Source organism: Lagopus muta, chromosome 2 (assembly GCF_023343835.1).
Source record: "Lagopus muta isolate bLagMut1 chromosome 2, bLagMut1 primary, whole genome shotgun sequence".
Classification (NCBI taxonomy): domain Eukaryota; kingdom Metazoa; phylum Chordata; class Aves; order Galliformes; family Phasianidae; genus Lagopus; species Lagopus muta.
Window position 1 is genome coordinate 88,348,714 of NC_064434.1, and position 20,837 is coordinate 88,369,550.

A 20,837-nucleotide genomic window follows, 5' to 3' on the forward strand; every position below is an offset into this window, starting at 1 on the left:
ACAGAACATAGTTTAACCTGATGTATGTGAATAGCTCATTTGGTTTTACTACGACAGTTCAAGTGCTTAAATTTAATTCCTGCGTACTTGAAAGAACACAGCCTTAACCCAGAAAGTATTTTAAGATAATTGAAACATCTTGAAAAACAAATAGGATTGCACAATAGCAAATACAAGCATTGCTGCAGTCAACATGGATTTTCCTTGAAAATTCTGAGAAGGAAATCAAAATAAGTCTTCACAACCTTTCTCCATAAACCTTCCTGGCTGAGAGCTCACATACTCATGGCATCCTCTTTGTTAAATTATTCTCCCCACTATCTCTGAGAAGAACTGGATTTCTTGAAACTTGGCCTCTCAGCACCTGTACAGAAGAACGAGAAAGAAAAAGTACAGATAACTTCTTGCCTGCTGGCAACTAGATGACTCCCTGTAGCAAAAACTCAGCAACAACCTGGTACTAAGAGCCCCATGCTTCCAATCCAAGTTGGACAGCATTCTGAAATCATGTTCCCATTCACCTTTCCAAAGGTCTCACTCCTGAAGAAAAAGATGGTAAGAAGATGCAGGGAATAAATCTCCGTGACTGAACGAAACGAACTGCTAATGTGACTTTTAATTAAATCTGTTCTAAAATGCTGCATCTCTGTTTTGAATAAGGATCATGAACGATGATGAGGCTTCTTCTAAGTAGTTAGATACACACATAAGGTTTTGCAGAATCAGTGATTCTGTGCATATTGAAGGCTCTCATTGAAGAGCAGGAACAGCTTGGCATAAAGTTACTATTCACAACATTCGCTGTGGACACCACAGACTTTTATGAAGCAGATTTGGAGCCAGCAGCTTATAACCTGGCACACTGCTGTATGCCTTAAATACAGTCTAGAAATCGTGGGGTTCAAAAGCTGACTCAGAAGCAGTTCAGACAGCTGTGTAGGAAGCAGTAAGTGCAGAAAACAGGGAAATGTAATCCGCAGCCTTCTCAAATGCAGCTATTTCAGACTGCCAGCCACAGCCCTCTTCCATTTTTTCCTTTTCCCCAGACATACAATTCATAGGCCTTTTTGTTCAACTGGCCTCAGACAACCACGGACTTCCACTTTTTTGAAGCATTCATCAATTCAAATATTACCTTTCAATTTGGGAAACTGTTGCTGGTCCACAGAGCTGATGCTTGCATATTCTTTTTCCCCAAATAGAAAAATTTCATTAAAGAGACAACAGGAAACTCAATAGCTAAAAGCACTTCTCGTTTATTTGAGACAATAAAGCAGTTTATTTTCTTGTTTGGCTGACTCAGATTTCATGGATATTTCTTACACGATAATAGCGAGAAACGAAGAAACAACCTGAAAATATTTTCTAGTGCAACTGACATGAAAATCTCATCATTGCAAGGCTATACCTACTATTTACTTAGGGCTTTGCATCAGAAATTTAAACTGCCAATATCTTACAGCATTGTTTCAAACAACATGGCAACTGTTCCAAAGCCTTGAAGAAAATGCTTTAAATCTCAGAAAACACATTGATGTTGCTCAGAACCTGTATAAAACCTCTCATTAACCATTTTGAAAATATTTTATCGATAAAGCCTGAACGTAGGCACTTGTATGTTGGGAACAGGCAGCAAGGGTTGAGTTGCCAATAAACAGTATACAGGACACACGGGACCATGTCACTTTCTAAAAATGGGTGCAGCAGAAAATGACAGCTGTTGGAGGGCAGGCAGGAACAGAGGAACACACACAGGGTTTGCCCCTTAGTGCTGTCTGCATAAGACCTAAGGGCCACAGAATTCAATATGAATTCACCAAGTAAGGAATGCAAGGATTTCCTTTACTACAAAGAGAGTTGGCAGTTTAAAGGACAAGTGCCCAAAGATTGCCATTTATTCTTCAAAACGGATTTTGAGAGGAAAAAAAATAAAATGGAATGTCTATACACTTAGAAGAAAGTTAACATTAGCAGAGTTGGTGCTGACGAAGGAACTGAGAAGGGAAAAAAAGACCAAAGGAAATACAGGCAATGGTTTCTATTGAGGAAGCTGCAAATCCACCTTCTTTTGTGTTCAGTAAAGCTGCTATTTACATATGGCTTTTGATTTATGGATTCCATACACCATTTAAGCTCCACCTCACGAAAGCACTTAAACACACCTGACAGTATTTACATCCTACTGAAATTACGGAGACTGTAGCATCTGCAATTCTGTGACTTTAGATGCTAAAAAAGCTCACTTGTCAAACTGGTACCTAGAAGTACGTCTTAAGAAACATGCTGATGTGTGTGAAGCTCCTCTGCACCCAAATGACTACAAGTTAAGGCATCCCACATGTTTGCAATTCAAAAGCTGGGCTGTTCACAGCTGGAAATGGGCCTGGGCCCGTTTCACCATGCTGCACACACAATTTCCTATGCTTGTTGCTTATCACTTAACTTCACCTTCAACCACATAAGCGGTACTACGTCTTTACTTTTTGAAACACATGGTAACAGAGACAACAGATCCAAGTTTCACCCTCAGTTCAGCCTTGCATTTTGTCGTGCAGGAAGACCGAAGTCTCTGATTCCTCTGCCCCATCCTCACCGGCTCCCTCTGTGCCAGGCTCCATCTCCTGCAGCCCACAAACCTCTCAGCGTTCTCCCCGAGCCAACGGAACACGGCACTTGCTAACTCCCTGACTATTCACGCGTCCTGGATAACTCGTGTTTCGCAGCCTTCACATCCAGACTGCGACCTCCACGGCAGCGTAGATGCGCGGCAGCCAAGCCGACCCGGAGGCGTAATGCAGCGCACAGCCGCCGCGGTGCGAGAAGGGTGGGAGAACAAAGTTCGGAGCGCCGCGATAACAGCGCAGCACAGCGCAGCACAGCGCAGCACAGCACAGCACGCTGCATGCTGCCGGAACTCCGGGCGCGCCGCAGGCGGTGAAACAAACCTCCTCGCAGCAGTTTCCTCCGCGAGGAGCACATCCGCACGCGGCTGCCGAGGGCCTCCAGGAAAGGATGACGCGCAGCTGACACGCTCTCAAGAAGCTGAGAGGCGGCACGGGCTCCTCTCATCAGCCCCGAGCAGCAGCGAGAAGCCCACACTTAAAGAAACCAGGCACAGAGCCCCGGCCCGGCCGCAGCTCCCCGCGGCCAATGGCCCAGGGCGGCGGCCGCCCCCCGCGCGGATTGGCCGAAGCCGCCCCATGGCTCCCCACCCCTTCCCCTTCCCTCCTATTTATGTCGCCTAGGGAAACCCCGCCCTCCCCGCGACCCGCTGTCGGTTGGAGGATTCTGCCGTCAATCACGCGCTCCTCGTCCCGGCTTCCCCACCCTCCGGCTTGGAGGGCGGGGCTTCCACGAATCTTTCTCTTCATTGGCTTCTCGGCGCCGTCAATCACCCCGCAGCAACGGCCGCTCCTCGCGCTCCTTCTCGCCCCGTCGGCGCTTTTCCTTCTTTCCCTTCGGCTTCGCTCCGTTTGCCCGGAGTCGCACAGCCGCTCGCGGGCCGTGGTGGAGCGGCTGGAGGCAGCATGACGGCGGAGGCACGGGGGGCCCCCGGCAGCGGTTGAAGGCGGAGAAGGGGCGTGTGGAAGAGAACGGCCGGGGAGCGGGGGGGTGGGAACAGCCTCCCCGGGCGGCGCGGCGCGGGGCAGTCCGGCCGATGACAGCGGGCTCGGCGCGGCGAGCCGGACTGAGGGGGCCGAGGAGCGAGCGAGGCAGGCGGCAGCGGGCCGAGCCGGGCGGGCGGCGGATCCGGCCCTGAGGAGGAGAGTGGCCGCCCGCCCGCTCGCTCGCCGGAAAGTTTGGCGAGCGCCCGCCCCGCCGGGCGAAGTTGCCGTCGGGTTTGTTTGTTTGTTTTTCCTTTTCCTCCCCCCTTCCACTCCCCCCCGGCCCCCCCGCCTCCCCTGGAGCCGGCTCGGCGCGGAGAGGAAATTGCGAGGGAAGCAGGAACTCGGGAGCCAGGCGCAGCCCGGATCCAGGAGGCTCGGGAGCACGGAGCGCGTCCCCTCGGGCGGCCGCCCCGGTGCCGGGCTGTGCGCGGCGGCGGCGAGCTTTTTCAATTTCTTTTTTTTTTTTTCCTTTATTTTATTATTTTTTTTTTCCTTCCTTCCGAGCCCCTTTTTTTTTTGCCCGCCCGCTTCTCCCTTCGCTTTAATATATGCTTCTGGAGAGCGACGTCCCCCCGCGCCGCCTCACCGCCCAGCCATGTCGGCGGCCATCTCTGCCGCGGAGAAAGTGGATGGCTTCACACGGAAATCGGTGCGCAAGGCTCAGAGGCAGAAGCGCTCGCAGGGCTCCTCGCAGTTCCGCAGCCAGAGCAGCCAGGTGGAGCTCTCGCCGCTGCCCCAGCTCAAAGGTACCGCCGTCCCCCCGCGGCCCCGCTCCCGTACAGGTGCCCCCGGGCCGTTTCCCCATGCCTTCCCCCGGGTCCTCCTCCTCGCTCACTGGCTCGCTTTGGCGGTCCGTGCTCGTGCTCCGCTAAACGAGCGTCCTGCGGGACTGCATCGCCCGCTGTCCCGAGGGCTGCCCCCGCTACCTCGCTCCACTGCTCCGGGTCACCTAGGAGCGAGCGTTGGCTGGGCAGGTGCTCCCGGAGAGGTCTTGCTGCACAAAATGCTGAGTTTAGGAGCGAGGGGATTGAACGCTACAGCCCGGGAGCGAGTGGTGGCTCCTCCCACGGGGGGTTTGCCAAAGGAACTCTGTGCTTGTGACATAACGCCCTGAGTTAGCGGAGAGAGTTTGCTTTTGGCCGTCTCTTTGCCGTCTCTTTGGGACGCGGTGCGGCTGACCCGCTGCCTGCCTCGGTGGAACTGCGGCGGCTCATCTCCGGGCTGTGCGCAGTGAATGAGGATTTTAGACTTTGGCGTTAAAATCGGTAGCGAAGAGTTTATCCTTTGTTGTGAAACTGAAATCAGAATGTGCACAGTTCGCAACAGCAAAAATGAAACGGAAGTTAATGGCAGCCTTCCACACCTTTGAATGCCTCATGAAAGTTCTGTGTATTTCTCTTCAAAGTTAGAAGAATAGTGATTAGGCAGAGAATATAAACTCATTCAAGTCTTTGGTGAGGACCTGGAAAATGAGAGTGAGGTTACCTTGCCCTTAGCTTTACCCAACAAATCAAATCTCCTGGTTTCTGAAGCCATATCATATGATAGAGGGAAAAAAAAAGTAATGATTTGCAGCAAGTGTCTGAAAGCTGAGTGCTGTGTGGCTAACTTAAATTTAGCCTTAGCTGATAACTAATTCTTTTTCTGTTTCATTTCTATGGATTTTACAGTCATGGCTGTAAGATCTCAAGACATTTTCTTGCTTCTCCTAAATGGTGGGTATTCATGAATCCTGAATCTGGCCATTAGCAGAAATATTATTAAGTACAAATAAGCTTGGGCAGGAAGGTAGCACCGGAATTATTTTTTATCTTCTTTGTTGCAGTGGCTGTGCACATTATTGCTTTAACAGGGGAGCTGTTCTTCGTGGTGCTTATTTGTTTGTGAAGTTCTTTCCTATCTCGGTACTCTAGCCTGATCTCTATGGGATTTATAACCAAAATAATTTCTTTGAAATCATGATTGAGTTTCTGCTATTAGTATGACTAAGCCTGTTCTTAATAACAAAGAAAGACAAATTCACGTGCTGTTCAGACAGCCAATGTCCCTCAAAGATCATTTTAATAAAGCCACTCCAGGGAGTGTGAAAGCACTCGATAATTATCGCACATAGGTGGCAGACTTTGGAAAGTTTGGATCCTGATGCTGTAAACAGCTGAGCGTTCATACTTCAGGCACTTCCAGCTTCAATCAGCAAAATACCCACATTTACATTTTTGCTGGACTTCAACATAAAAAACCTAAACTTTGTGTGATTGTCTTCACGTTTTGTGAGTGCAGTTTTACAGCTTTTTGCTTACTGTGTGGAGAAAGTTTGCACGGCATCAGCGGCTTGAATGTTTAGAAATTCAAGCCCATAAACTATCACAGGAATGTGTTCAGTTAAGCAGAGTTCTATAGTTGTTTGAATTGCCTTAAATCCTTAAAGGAAAATCACAGCTGTCTTTATGGTTTACATTCAGAGTCTTGCCCTCCAAATCTGCTTCAGAAAACAAAGGGTAAATATTGTCTTAGGAGTTACAGTATCCCACTTAGCCCTGTATCAGAAAGTTGGGCAGCACTCTGCTGCATGCTTTGTCCTGGGACTGTAATGCTTGCATATAATGGGAATTTAGATTTGGAGTGGATGTGGTAGCTGAGGATGCAGGGTGCTTTCTCCTCTTTGCTTCTGACTCCCTTTCTCCCTTCCCCTCTCGAACCTCCATTGGCCTCAAGCCACCGGAACTGACAGAAGAAAAGTGTCTGTTCTCCATAAACGTACAGTTTTGTGAAACTTCTTGTTGTAATCACATATGTCTCAGAAAGGTGGAAGATCTGCTTTATTCTTTAAAGCCAGCTTGAGATTCAGTAATAGTTGTGATGCTGTAATGTCATCTCCCAGCCGAGTAGCCAGTGTTCCCAAGGAGGGGCCAAAAAAGGAAAGTACAGTCATTATCCTAGCACCCAAGAGTGCTCAGCACACGCTTAAGTAATTAGATTGAGACTTTTTGCTTTTCCAGATATCTTCAAGTAAATGTTAAATGTAGGGTGTTTGAAGCCTGTATTGGAAGAAAAGTAGCACTTTGTAGATGAAAAAGCAGTTTGGTACTGAACTGCTGTGAAGTACTCTGACTCGTCGTGACTGTCCTGTCTGATAATTGTCAAGACAGTAAAAAGAACTCTAAAACACCCAGGTAGCTTTGTCATACTGGGCTAAAATACCTGCATACTTCTTTTCACTAGGAGGAAGGATGTTCCAGAAGCAAATAAAAATTAACCGTTCACTTTACCACACATCTTCTTGGGTAGATTATTTCCCTACTTTCATCTAGGGACTGTTTCTTGTTTACCACTGATATGGACAGACCAGATGGTGTGGCACCCTTTTGTAGGGGTCTAAATAGTACTGTTGGGAAGCCTGTAGAAAGATGTTCCTATTTACATAATTCTGGAGTTAATCGTACTGCTTCTGTGTATTACCAGAATTCCTTAATCTGGCTGCTTGTGATGGCACTGCTAGGAGAGGTGCTATCTGAGACTGGCAGAGGTCCCGTATGGTGGGGACTTGTAACTTCAGGGAGCTTGTGGGGGTGAGGGGAAGGCAGCAGCTTCCTACTGGTCATTAGCATTCCGGTTATTCACGTGATTTTATGTATTGTTGCTGGATATAAGCTGGGCAAAACCTAGCTGATGTCAGGACACCTAAAATGAGTGAGGAATGTGTTCAGTTAAGCTTCCTTTGTTTTCGTTACTCAGGAGGGCTGCACTTTAATGTAATGCTTCAGCTGAATAAGACTGAAGATTCAGAATTTTTAAAAAAGAAGAATTAGACCTGTGACATACTGAAATTGCTCCTTTTCATTTTTTACTTGCGAGGCTACTTACTAGAAATCCTTTGCAAACCTGCAGCCAGAATAACGTGCTTGTTAGCAGCGGGATTTTGTCACTTAGTGGGCAATCCCAAGAGTGCTGGGCTTCAAGAAATCGGGTGGAGGAAGTGTTGTTTTACCATTGCGAGGAGTGGAAGTGTTGTCTCGTTAGTGACTTGTTTTGGAAGGCTGTGAGGGCACGTGCACTTAGTTTGCTGTTGGAGAAAAGAAAATAGCCTGACCTTGGGACTCGGTCTGACTAATTGCAATGTAACTACACATATTCTATGATCTTTGAGGTATGTAGAAATACAGGTGGAAAATGGGAACTGGAAGTAATGAAAGAAGAAGGTCTTACTAAAAACATACAGCTTGTTGCTTTTGTTCAGCACAATTAATATGGTCTGTCAGGCTTTAAAGCAAGCATACCTTTTTCCTGTTACCAAAGATGTCGAGTACAGCTGGGACAATTAAATGTCTCCTCATGTCTTTCTCAGTACTGAAGAACCATTTGGGAAAGTGAATGTCTCTGCAGGCTTATTTCCTATATCACGCGTAAAGAACAAAACTGTTAAAAGAAATTCTTGGTATTCACTTCCAAATTAAACCACCTCCCCACAGAGAAAACTCTGGCCCTTGCAGCAGAACAGCTGGAATCTGGTCCAAAAATCTGTCAGCTGTAGGCCTGGGCTGGTTGTAAGAATCTCTGTGGGACTGCATGTTATGGTGGTGAAGTAGCCTGGGATAAGACGTTTGTAAAAAGTCCTTCCAGTAGGTAGTTTTAGCCTCCAAATATGGGGCTCAGAGTAGGTGCTAACAGTAGTATTTTCCTTATTTAAACCATCTAGCAAGAGCTTGGATTTGACTGAAAACCTGGTGCTGTGTTCAAGTTAAGCTTTTGTGGAAACATTATAGGAAGGCCTATTAACTAAGCTTGCTTATGGGTACAATTTTCATCTTATTAGATCCAGCAGGGGCAGTTTGGACCTTAAACTTCTGATGCTGTGAGTCATCCTGTGCGTATTTCAGAGTGACAAAAATAAGTGGAGTTAAAAACAGCTGAAAGGAATTTGATTCATATTAATGTTAAGTTGCCTTTGTTCCCAAAAGGAAAATACCTTTTAGAAAGTTTAGAATGGTTTGCTTTTACTACAGCCCTAACAAATATTTGTAAGTGAAAGGCAGATGCATGTCCCTCAAGCTTGCACTGTTTTGTGGTGGTGTTTTTAAATCCCTGATAATTCAATGTTAGTTCCTCCTCTATAGTGCCTCATCTTTACCTTTTGTGTTCCACACCGCTTGCAGCTATGATCTTCTCAGCTACATTTTTCCCTAAGAGGTAATTTCAGATAAAGATGTTTGGTTTGATGATTTTCAAATAAATCTTAGATACAGGCTCCACAGAGGACACACAGTGAGGCAGTTAGAACTTCTGTTCAGTGAAGTTTCAGTCTTGAAAAATAGACAACCTGTAGCAGCTAGAGGAGATTGAAGGAGGGTTTTTGTTTTTGTTTTTTTTAATAGTCTAATGTAGTTTCACTAAAAATGCACTGTTTAATTTTTTTTCCTATATTAAGGAACTGTTTCTAGTTTATGGAGTGGAACATTCAGTCTGTAATTCTGAACAAATTGACCTTTTTTATCCTCAGACTTGAATTTTTGGTCTTAGAATATACTTCCATCGTGAGCAACTCCTAAATATAGAGCCTATTGACAGTCTTCACATGAACTTTTCTATTTAAATCTTTCTCATCTTCTGCGTGCCAGCTTAGTATCACGTTTCTTTTTCCATATTCGTGGCTTTCTAGTTTAGTCAGATATTAGTTTTGCAGGTGCTGCATTTAATGGTAGTTGCTGTAGGAAATACAAATGGAATTACTGCTCTGGCTGTCCGATCAAAAGGAGACTACATCGATCAGCAACTCTTTTTAATATCTATCTATCTTCCTTAGAATTGTTTGGTGTATTTGAAGAGGCGCTGTACCAACTGCTCTGGACAGATTAATATTCTTTCTGTGTAAAAGGGTTAAGTGTTGTGTTGTTATGAGACAAGATATTTCCCTTGGGAAGAGTATAAAATTCAACTTGTGCCATTGCAGTGCCTACTCCCGTTTTAATTTAGCAGGCAAAAATTACATCTATGGTCTCCTAGCAGTGTGTGAACTTTGAAGGTTGGAACCACAGGCTATCCAGACAAATAAATGGTAAATAACTTCTCTTCTATAAGACTGTCTGAACAAAATGCTCTTCCGAAAACTGCGCTGACAGCTTCTTTTAATGTTTGAGTCATTGGTTTTTACCACAGTGTCACTGAACCAGGTTCTGTTCAGTTTTGCTGAGCTGGTGGTCACTCTCAGTGGTATACTTTTGACTCAAAGGCCGAGCTCTTCTTAGCTAAGTTGCCAGCAATTTTCCTTCACGAGACCTTATTCTCAGCTGCTTGCAGTGTTGCTGAACTCTTTGAACTGAAGTTTTCCATGCCAAGTATGGACAGTTTGATTTGGAACTGTTCCTCAAGCTGATTTTCTTAGTTTCAGCAAAAACAATTCAAACTGTTTCTAAGGCTAGAGTAAAAATACATTATATGTTGCCAAGAGAAAACCAACCAAACAAAACAAAACCAACCAAACAAAAAAACTCAATGGTCTTGAGCTATAAACCTGCAAGTGTATTGCAGGTGGTGGTATGGAATCGGAAGCAGCAGGCTGGCTGGAGATGCCAAATGAGAAGAGAGGGCAGAAGGGTCTACAGCTGTAGCTCCCTGTCTGGCAGGTGCAGCAAGTCTGGAATTTAGTGTCTTAGCACTCCTGTTCTGCCAGAGGCTGGCTGTGAAGCTTCCTGCAAATGCCATCTCCATTCCTAGTTTCTTCATAGTCTTGCACTGTAACCAAGGAGTTTTGAAAACCGCCTGTGACTCTGAAGAATCCGTCTTGAAGTTTCACTAGCATAGGGTTTTGTCTTGATAAATCAGGAACTGATTGCAGATGAGTTGGTTCATCAAGTGAGACTCTTGCATAACTAGGAAAACGTTAAGTATGTTCAAATTTACCTTTTCAAATTACTGATTAAAAGAAACTGATGTATAGGAGGCCATAGCATACTTGAAGTATTGACAAGCTGTGGGTAAAGGGGTGGAAATAGCTCAAGACATTTTCTTAGAAGAAATGAGAAAGGAGGGGTGAGCAAATTTGGAGAAGGATTGTGTAGTGTGGGCCAGGAAAGCTGGTCTGAAGAAAAGCAGTAATAAAAAGTCAGAGCATTTTGTCTGACTGTGAAGGGGATCCAGCTTTATGTCTGCTGATGCTGTAGCTGGGAGTTAGCAGGGTGCATCGTTGCGTAAGCAAGTCAAACTTTGGAAGAAAAAACAATTAAAAGGAAAGCTTTTATTTTGTTTCGTTTTGGAATAGTGGGATAAGGTCTTTGAAAACTCTGCGATGTTTCTAATAAGTTCCGTGCTTACTTAAAATGCGGGGTGGATGTAACATTTACACAGTAAGACTGAATTCCTGTTGAGCAGCATAAATTTTGGTCCCATCTGCATGTAACAGGAAGAAGTGACGAGAGCTGCCCTTAGGTTTTGAATTGCGTATGCGAAGTGAAATTGTACTTTCAGCAGTGGTGGCTTCTGTAGGCAAACAAACACTTGTTAGTCTTCTGAGATGCAAGATGAAGATGTAAATGTCAGAGCCCCCTAGAGAGGCATAGGCCGGGTCCCACAATGCAGTCAGGAAAGAGAAGGTTTAAAGATTTGTATTTCTGAGGATTTTCCCTTAGGAGGAAGCAGGAGCAAAATAAACTCAGTACTCATAATGATTTAAGTAGAGTTTAGAAACAGCAAAGGGATTTTGCCAAATGGAAGTAGATTGATGTGTAACATGAATCCTTTATTATTGAACACGCAGCGTTTACAATTTTTGGTAGAAAGAACCAGTACTTATATACCAATACCAATAAAATGGGTGAAAAAGAAGTATTCTGACCTTTTATGTATGCAGCTGAATGCTTAGCTTAAATGAAGTGGGTGCAAGTATTTGAATGATTGTCTGCTCAAGATGATCATCTATTCCTTTTGAGGTCAGTGGGAGTTAAGTCACTAATAACAGCAAAACCAGGATTTCACCTTTGTTTCCAGTATAGTTTAATTTCATTTCTTCCTACTTTAACACTTATATCATTATTAAGTTTATCTTATTTGTTTGAGAAATTAAGAAACACAAGTTTAGCCAATTCTTCAAGTGTGTATTTATGCAAGGAATTACTCCAATACCCGTAACTTCCACCCTGGTTTACAGAGACAATCAAATAAAGAAGAGTTTTTTTCCTTGGTATCCCTATTACATTACTCCCCTATACATCCTCTTCACATGCTGAAAATAGTGTAAATGCTAAATTAACTGTAAAATGAGATTCTGTAGTTCTGTGCAGTAATGTGTAACAGTTACCCTTTCGGTTTGCAAAGAAGAACAGCTTTGTGTTGCACTCAGTGCTAATTTTACCATGTGATAATTATAAGAGCGTTTCTTCAGTTTTTGGAAATTTGATTGGTAAAGTTGACATAACCTGGTTGAGTAACTTCAGCATTTTATTCAAAAATTAATTTGTTGGGTCAGACAGACAAATGGCTGGGGAAGAAGTTAAGAAAATAGACATTTAAGTATACGTTTAAATTAACAAAAGGGGGCCTTCTTCAAATAGTAAATGTACTTTCTACCCTTTTAGCCTTAGAAGGTGCAAATGAATTCACTTGGAGCTTCTGGTCAAGCAAAGCTTTGTTTTTGTGAATTTGAGGGTGTTGTTAATGCTGTACTGTATAGTGGTTATTGAGCTAAAATTTATGCTTAGTTGGTGTGGCACACCATTTTGTCACCTGCTTTCCAGATGGCTCTATGCTGTGGTTCCTGGACATATGGAGTAGTACAGCTGTTCAAAGAGGGGGGAGCAGTGAGCAGGGCATTCCCATCACTTTAATTCTAAGCAGGGGAGATGTGAAACAGTTCCTGGTCTTCACCACCCTAAGGGTTATTTTGCATCTTCAAAATGACATATGGAAATCCTACATTGTATCAAGCACACAGATTTAAATAAACAACATTTCATTAAAAGCAACTGTGTTTGGGAGAAAGTATAATTATAAAAGTCTGTTGTGAAGTTGACAACAGCTTTCTGTACTTCGGTGCAGTATGTATTAAAGGAACCAGCAGAACCACATGATCGTTCCATTCTCATCTTTTGGACGTGGCTGTCTTAGAGACTTGGTTTGTATTTGTTTTCCTTTTCTGTAGGGCATGAATGCCCAACCTTTTGGCCTGTGAGGGTCGTGTTCAGGGAAGAGGAATTGCCTTAGGCCTCATACATGTGGGTCACCCCAAAATTAGTGCCTCATATTTATTTTCATGGAGACTACACCAGATACAGCTACACAGTAACTGTTTGATCATGCAAATCCTCAGCTACAAAAAAACTCTAATTCAACATAGTCACCACCGTTAACTATGCATTTTTGCCAGCGATGAGCAAAAGCCTGCATGCCGTGCTTGTAACACTTTGCAGCAGCAGAACTGACCCACTGTTGGCACTGCTGAGATGCGCCACCCGTAGCCTCACGGTGCTCAATCCGCTGTTTACTCTCCGTAAATGTTCAGAAAGGATCAATAACTGTCAATGAGCGCTGCTTTTTCTGCATGGAGAAATTCAGTGACATACCTTTGCTTGATACACGCTTCCATGTCAGATGCCGTCGTGTCAGAGTGCCTCTCTGCTGCTGTCACACTGCAGCAGCATGTCCTGGAATACTGGTGGGAAGGCTCAACCTCTACAGCTGTACCACCATCATCTATCTGCCTCTGACATCATGGGCCAACGTAATAGATAGGAGGCATTACTTTTGTCATGTATATAAATTAATGTATGTAATTAATCAAACTTCCTTTAGTTTTTAATATTTCTATTAAAGCAGATAAAAAAGAGAGCATATCATAACCATAAGACTGGTGCGCCATGCTGTCCTGTGTTTGTGACAGTAGTGCACCAGGCTGGTCTGATGGCAGCGGCTGCAAATCTCAGTGAGCTCTCAAGGTGCCAGTCACAGATTTTTGGGGAAATTTTATTCTTCCTGCACTTCATTCTTGCCAATAATTGTTTACAAATGTACATACTGCCAAGTAGCAGTGATGTGAATAAGATGGGATTGTGAAGTGAGAGATATTTTTCCTCTGGTAAGAGAGGTCTTAGAGAATTCTGGTAAAGAGACATGGTCAAATCTGAGTTAAATATCTGCAACTATACATTCCATTTGAAAATCCTCAGGTAATGTATCTGTGTTGACTGAAAACGGAATCACAGATGTACACTGACTTTTATGGGAGCCTTGAAACCTATTCTCATAATTCTTTCATTGAAACAGAAAGCACGGCTACCTATTTTTTTCTGTTCATAGGACAGTTTTTAGCCAGTATACGAAAACACGTACAGTTATTTACCACAACTTGAGTTAGTTCACTGTGCCCTCCTCGTGCCCTGGGTTCAGGCCAGCATTGCCCCTTGCATACCGATGTGTGGTTGTTGCTGAGGGATGTGTGTTACATTTCTACGTCTGTTGCAGGAAAGCAGTTCACATTATCAAGCCTGTTCCATCTTCTTGCCTTCCAAATAAAAATTTCCCATTCTAAAAGTCATTTACTTACTCTTATTCCCCAGTTTAATGGTCTGGCTGTGCACATTAATTCCATGATGAGGGTTATCACCCTTACATTTATCACTGTCTTCCTTAAAGAAGTAGGCTTCCTATTCTAAATTATTTTAAGACTAATACTGCACCATAATCATGAACTGTTCCACCTTCACCAAGCCAGTTAAACCATTATAAGGCCCATCCTGGCACGTGATCAGTCTGGTTTTTAAATGAGCACAGCGAATGTAGTAGCAGTGTATGCCAAAAACAAGTGAACACACTGGGGAATGTGGTAGTTGTCTTACCAGTGCAAGAAAGCTTGCTTCAAATTCAAGAAAAGTAACATAACTGGTCTGTGAAAATGCATACGTCAGCTGCACAAAGTGAAATGCCTTTGCCTTTTATAATAAATTCATAGTATCACTCCAATTGAAGCTTGCATTTAATTAACCACATGCAAATTCATCATCTTCTTGGTAATTTCTGTTGTAAGCAACACTGGTTCAACTGTGTCCTGTCATCAGCTGTATGTACGTGCATGTATGTATATCAGTGTGTACATGCATGTATGTTATTTAGCTTTTGCTGGGTTTTGGTTTTGTGGGGTTATTCGTTGCATGCAACTGACTTTCAGTTAAGCTCTGAATGAGTGGTGCTCTTGAGGAAATGTTTGTAAGGTTCATGTTGTACATTTTGTCAGAGATGATTTTAGTGTGATAGAATGATCCGTTTTCCTGTTCCAGTGGTTGATACGGTATTTGGTTTGGTAGATTTTATTTTATTTTTTTTTTTTTTAAACATATGTATATCTATATCTTTATATATATATTTTGTTTAAGGAGTTGGTATGGTTTTAATCCTCCTTTTTGAGAACATTATGGAAGAGATGAGATGAATTGTGGCAGGTCTGGTCACTAGAGTCTTGATATCCTTAACTTTTTGGGGACCATGTGAGTAATTTATTACTTTCTGCATCTGTTTGCATATTGTCTTCTGTAATTAAGTGGCAGGAAATAGGGCTATTAAATAGGGAAGCACTTCATCTGGGTACTTTCTTATTGTCTGAAGTGTTTTGGTTGAGTCAAATTCTCATTAAAGTCAAGGGATTTATCGTGGCAAGAGGTCTTAGCCATATGAGATTATAAGAATGCTTGGAAGATGATAGAAACAATTTAGATCGGGGACACTTTTAGTTCACCATCACTCCAAGGAGTCATGTCAGAGAAAATTTGTGACAGATGTCGTTGGATCAGCGTAGGCTTTTCAGATTTTCTGGACTGATTTGTTAAGGTCAACTGTTGGCCACATGGAGTGGCAGATGAGACTTACTGCAAAGCAGTGCTGCTATGGGGCAGAAGATGGCTTTCGAGTAGTGCTTTTAGTAAACAACTTCAACGTTTTTTTATAGACTAGAATTCTTAGCTAACTTCTAAAGCCAAAACAAAGTGTATGAATAAAAGTCAGTGTAGGCTGTTACTCCTATTTAATGTGAGATTTTTTAAAATCACTTTTTGCCATAGGACGTATCGAGGAGTTAATCTTAAATACACAATTTCTCATAAGCAAAACTTGTGATTTCTTAACTAGTTGAAAGAAATTAAGGTTAAATTTTAGTTTATTTTTAAGCATTTTAATTGCTTTTTTTGCACAAGTCTTTGCATTCATAAAAATTGGATAAAATGCATGTTCTGGGGATGGTTGAGCAAATAGGAGGGTGCTGTTATATTTAAAGTAATGTTCACGTGTATCTGTTTGCAAGTCCTGCCTGATGATCATGTGCAGAATAGTTTATCTGTAAGTGGTAGAAGCTGCAGTTCAGCACATTGCCTTGGTTGCTCCTTTGCAGTCCTTTGGATTTCTGAAATGGAGAGGTGAAGTGTTTTTATGAACACACACGTCCCAGACAGGATCAATCAGTGTGCATCCCGTACCTTTAGTCCTGTGCCAGATCTTTATTTTGGCTGTATGTGCTACGGACTTCCTAGTATCATATGTTGAGAATGGTGTTCTGCTTCGTTATCTTTCAAACTACCTCCTCAGGAAGAAAGCTTGTTAACTCTGAAGATACATAATGTTGTTTTATCTGACTCCCTTATCTGACTTGCAAATCTGAGCTCTGTTTAGTGAGAACACCCAGAGCAACTCCTTCTAGGATTCCAGCAAGACCTGTAGACTACTGTAGGGCTATGGCTAATTGGAAAATGTATGCTGCCAAACTGCATTAAAAACAAACAAACAAACACACACAGAAACAAAAAAAAACCAACCTATTCTGTTAGGAAATTGCACTTATCCCTTACATGGCAACATATTTCTAGATGGGGAAAAAAAAATATAGATGACAGGATTCCTTGGATACCCAACGTGGTGCATAATTCCGGTAGCCCTAGCTGGGCTGCTGAGCTACCAAAAGCTGGAACTGTGGGAACATCTTTTACAGATGTAAAGACATAGTGAAAGAATATTTTAGACTAGCAGTATAGTGAAGTAGGCTGTGAGATTTTGTACAGGGGCTGCATCTTTCATTAGAATGGAGTTTAAAGTTTGTTTTCTGAGGGAGAGGAGAAAGGGAAGTAAAATATAGTTAAGATTTTTCAGTTATCTCATACCCGTGAAGTTGGAGGATATGGTTACAAATGAGACGGTGTAGTAACAGCTCGATGCAGCTGAAGGAGGAGTTTCTGCTCCCATCTCTAACTTCGTGCCAGACCTGGTGATCGTCAGACCCCTCCAGAAGCCATTTAACTTCTCTAATATGGCTATGTTATTGAGTTAAAGCAGCTCACAGAAGGGTCTGACAAATTCCAGAGCCAGTGTTGAGGGTAGATGTGACTGGGAGCAAAGGAGGGAAGGGATGAGTACATGACAAGGGAGTAGCGGGGAGAGAGACCTGTCCTTGTCATTGTCAGCCAGCTGTGTCGCTGCCTGTCAAGCTGCAGGCACAAGGTTCTTAGAGCTGGGAAGTGTATTCTGTCCTCTCTTGTAACATCAGTTGCATCAGAACTCTGTTAACGATGTCTTACAATGCCTGCAATATAAACACTGGCACTCCAGCCTTTCAGGTGCTTCAGGAGATTGCAACAATAGCAAGAACTTCACAGGACAAAAATAAATGTTAAAGTGATGTTAGGCAGAACTCCCTATGCTTGATTTAGGTGGGTTAGACCAGAGTTTACCAGAACAGCCTCTTTCTGCTCTGGAAAGAGCAGACTGTACAGCAATGTTGTTATTCTAATGAGGTGAGGAAATAAAAAAAAACACAACCAAGCATGATGTTCCATAGTGCATGTGCTTCTCCTGCTGTGTCATGTCATTAAGGCTTCATTCTTTGTTTGCAGATCCCTCTGCTATTGAGTACAGCTGCACATAGTGAGTTAATTTTGCACTGCCTGGGAAAGTAAGTTTTTGGAATTTCCAATTTGTGTAGCTGGGAAGGGAGCTTTTGTGGGTTTGGATCCTGCTTTCTGCTGAAGCAAGGATTGTGTTAAGTTCCCTGGCTTTGCACAGGAGGTCTTGGATAAACAATTACATTTAGAAAGGAGAAGTATCTTTCTTTTCCTTCTAGGAGGAGCGCCTGTAAACACAGGAAATAAACATACTGTGGGAAGATGTCACTGTGGTTTGCTGGCTAGTGATACAGTGATGGTTGTCTCTCCTGTTAAGTGCTGGTGATGTAGGTCAGGGATTGTCAAGTTTCCTATCTATATTTTGTTGGGTCCTCCTTAAATATAAATAACTATATTACCTTTTAACTTAGTACTCCATGCTCAGACTTAGATGGCTAGCATCACAAGTATGAAAGCATTTGGTTTTGAGGTATTGTCTGTAATCATTAGACTTCTGTAAATAGAGAGGCTGAGAATTTCAGTGCTACGGGGTGCGAGGATCCAGTGAACTATTTTCATCAGTTACAAGTGCACGTTAACATCTGTTGTGCAAGTGATCACAGGCAGTGACTGTCCTTAAAAAGTCACAGTTAAAGGGAATCATAATTTACGGTGGCTTTTTTTGGTATTGGGTAGAAGGTTTTGTCTTCAGGATTTTCTGCCATCATATCTGATTAACAATTGACTTTCTGCAGCTGCCTAAAATTTCATTACTGCCTTCCCAAGGACTTCAGATCTACTGACAGCCTTTCAAAGGTTATAAGAATGGATTTAAAGAATTTCCTGACTCGTGCTTCTGCCATGCAGCCTCTAGAAAACAAAGCTGAGGCAATTGGATTTGGATCACCTGGATCAGATGTTGTGTAGGCCATTTTCAGTTTTTTATTATTAATGTGTCATGACACACCTCCAAACAGGATTAAATGTCTTAGCTCCGTTTTTCTGCTTTAGACTCCCTTGTGTTTTGATTTCTTCCTTCTCTCCTTCCTGCCCTTCTTTTAAATAATTTTCCAGCAACATACAGCAATTTTGGAATGCGCTGGTAATAGAATTCAGGGTTTGTTTATTTTGTCACTTCAAAGTACAGCCTGCCAACAAGGTTATTTTCTTGAAGCATCCACTGCCTACTTTGAACCTGTGCTGTAGTTTGTGGCCCTCACGCTATTTAGGGTAAGCAGCTGTCTTTAACTTCAGATGGATGGTATAAATCTTCACAGAATTTAAATTGAAGCTAGTTTAAAAATCATCCTGCCGGTTGTTAAAGTACTAAAACTGCAAGCTCTGGTGGTGTTGCAATTATGGTGGCACAGGTTTTCATTCACAGAACTGGAACACACTATTGCAACATGACTTTGTTGTGGTAGAGTAGTGCCTAGCTTCTGTTGTGCTGACGTAGTTAAAGGAGTTCAAGACAAGGCTTTAGGGTCAGAGGCTATCTGACAGAGGAGCTTTCCCACATCCCCAGAGGCTTAGCAGGGCATCTCTCCTGACATTCCTGGGATACATGTGCTGTGTGTCAAGCAGGTCCTGCACTGGTGGAGGCACTTAGTACTGATCCAGCAGAGCTGCCTGTCCTCTTGCCTTGTTTATTATGGTGGTTGCACATCATTTTTATCTCTTGCAGATGTCGTGGTTATGTGATTTCCCTGTGTTGTTGTGGAAAATAGATGTGTAGAATACTCCCTTCAGTCTGGTTCTGAGTGGTACAAGGAGCAAAAATGATTGATGAACTGGTTTTTCATCTGGAGAAATGTCTAACTAAGGTAGATTGGATTGCTAAGGGAATGGACTGATGTGTGGTCAGTCTAATGTCTAAATAAAAGTGGCTAATACAGAGATTTCTTTAATATTCTAGAGAAATTAACAACTGATTTAATTATTTCTTCTGGAAATAATTCCTGTTACTTAATTTCAGCATTAGACCTTGAATTTGTTTTCACCACTATTGCAAATGTTCAGGTGACATCTGCTGGTTTTTGAAACTCCAAATTTTGGTTAATGAAGCTTCCTTTTATTGGCCATCAACGGAACACAACGCATGCTGCCTCTCGCTGCTGGGCTTTTGTAGTGTGGAGTGCAGCTGAGTTTGTAGTGAGGCAGAGAGGAGATGCGAGTCCTGTCTCAGGCTGGCTGTGTGCTTGGGGTTACTATCAGAAATAAACGCCTCCTGTGTTGTTGGTTCCTTTAGCTCAGCTTTTTGGATTGTCTCCTCAGCATGTCACTGTTATTGCTTTGTTGCTATGATACAGCACTTACTCATGCAATCTGCTGCAGAATATTAGAAGCTCTGAGCTGAAATGTTATGTAACTTACAAATGTTTTTACAGCTGATGCTCATTATTTTGCACAGAGGAACGATTCACGTCTTTACTATGGTGTGATTTCTTGATATCTGAGAGCAACGAGCATCTTCTGCAATTTTTTCTTCAGAAGAAATGGTTCAAATATCAGAATTGCCATACAATAGTATGGATTGTTCTTTACGAGGGAATAATAACCACCAGCTTTCTTACAAGATCTTTGAAGCTGTTGTGCTCAGTTAATAGGACCACCACTGTCAGATGGCAAAGGGGAAGATGGTGCAGTGTTCTGATGTTGGAACTTTTGGGACGCAGCATGCACTTGGGATTTTGCATTTAGTCCATTTTAGCAGCAACTTCTTTGCATGGAAATGAAAGGATTTTATCAGACTATTAGTGAATGTTAAAACCATTGCTGACTGTTGGAAGGTGTTTTGCTGAGAAACTTGAGGAGCTGGCATCATCAGAATGCGTTTGAGTCACTAAACTGACAAATTTAAAGCTTGCTAAGTTAGAGTAATCCTAAAACGATAAAGAGAAGCATGAGATCTTTCTGTGTTTTGTTCAACCTTTATAATGAGCTTAAGATTTTCAGCAGTGTTACAAGGCTGTTGTCTTTTCCTCGTCTTCTTAATTTCCTTCTGATGAAGTGGCAGTGCTGAAACAAATACTACAGGGGATGAATGAAACTAAGGGATTAGGTTGTCTGCCTGTAGATAGGTCTTGGAAGTTGTACAGGGGAAAAGCATTCCTTACTCCCAGATAAAATAGGGAATAGATAGGGAAACAAGTGAGATCCCAAGTGACAGATAGATGAGGTGGTACTGTGTTGCTGGAGTGGCTGAGAAGAAGCCTGACAACTCAAGCAACTAAAAAAAACACAGACAAAGGGCGCCTGGGTTCTCAGCATTGGCCTGGGCACTGTGACATTGATCTGATTTCTCAGTTAAAACCATGGCTGCCTTCGAACAGTTGTGAGGGTGTATTCTGTTTGTGAAGTATACATTACTCAGTGATCTAGCTGA

General features: G+C 42.8%; 1 protein-coding gene across 1 annotated transcript in view; it reads left to right on the plus strand.

Moving 5' to 3' along the window:
* Positions 1-3,916: 3,916 nt before the first annotated feature.
* PPP2R5A (protein phosphatase 2 regulatory subunit B'alpha) overlaps positions 3,917-20,837 on the plus strand; it is a 39,431-nt gene continuing 22,510 nt past the window's right edge. The window contains exon 1 of the mRNA XM_048934952.1: positions 3,917-4,354. Within this exon, the coding sequence (XP_048790909.1) occupies positions 4,204-4,354 (151 nt within the window). The 5' untranslated portion in view covers positions 3,917-4,203. The remainder of the gene's footprint in view (positions 4,355-20,837) is intronic.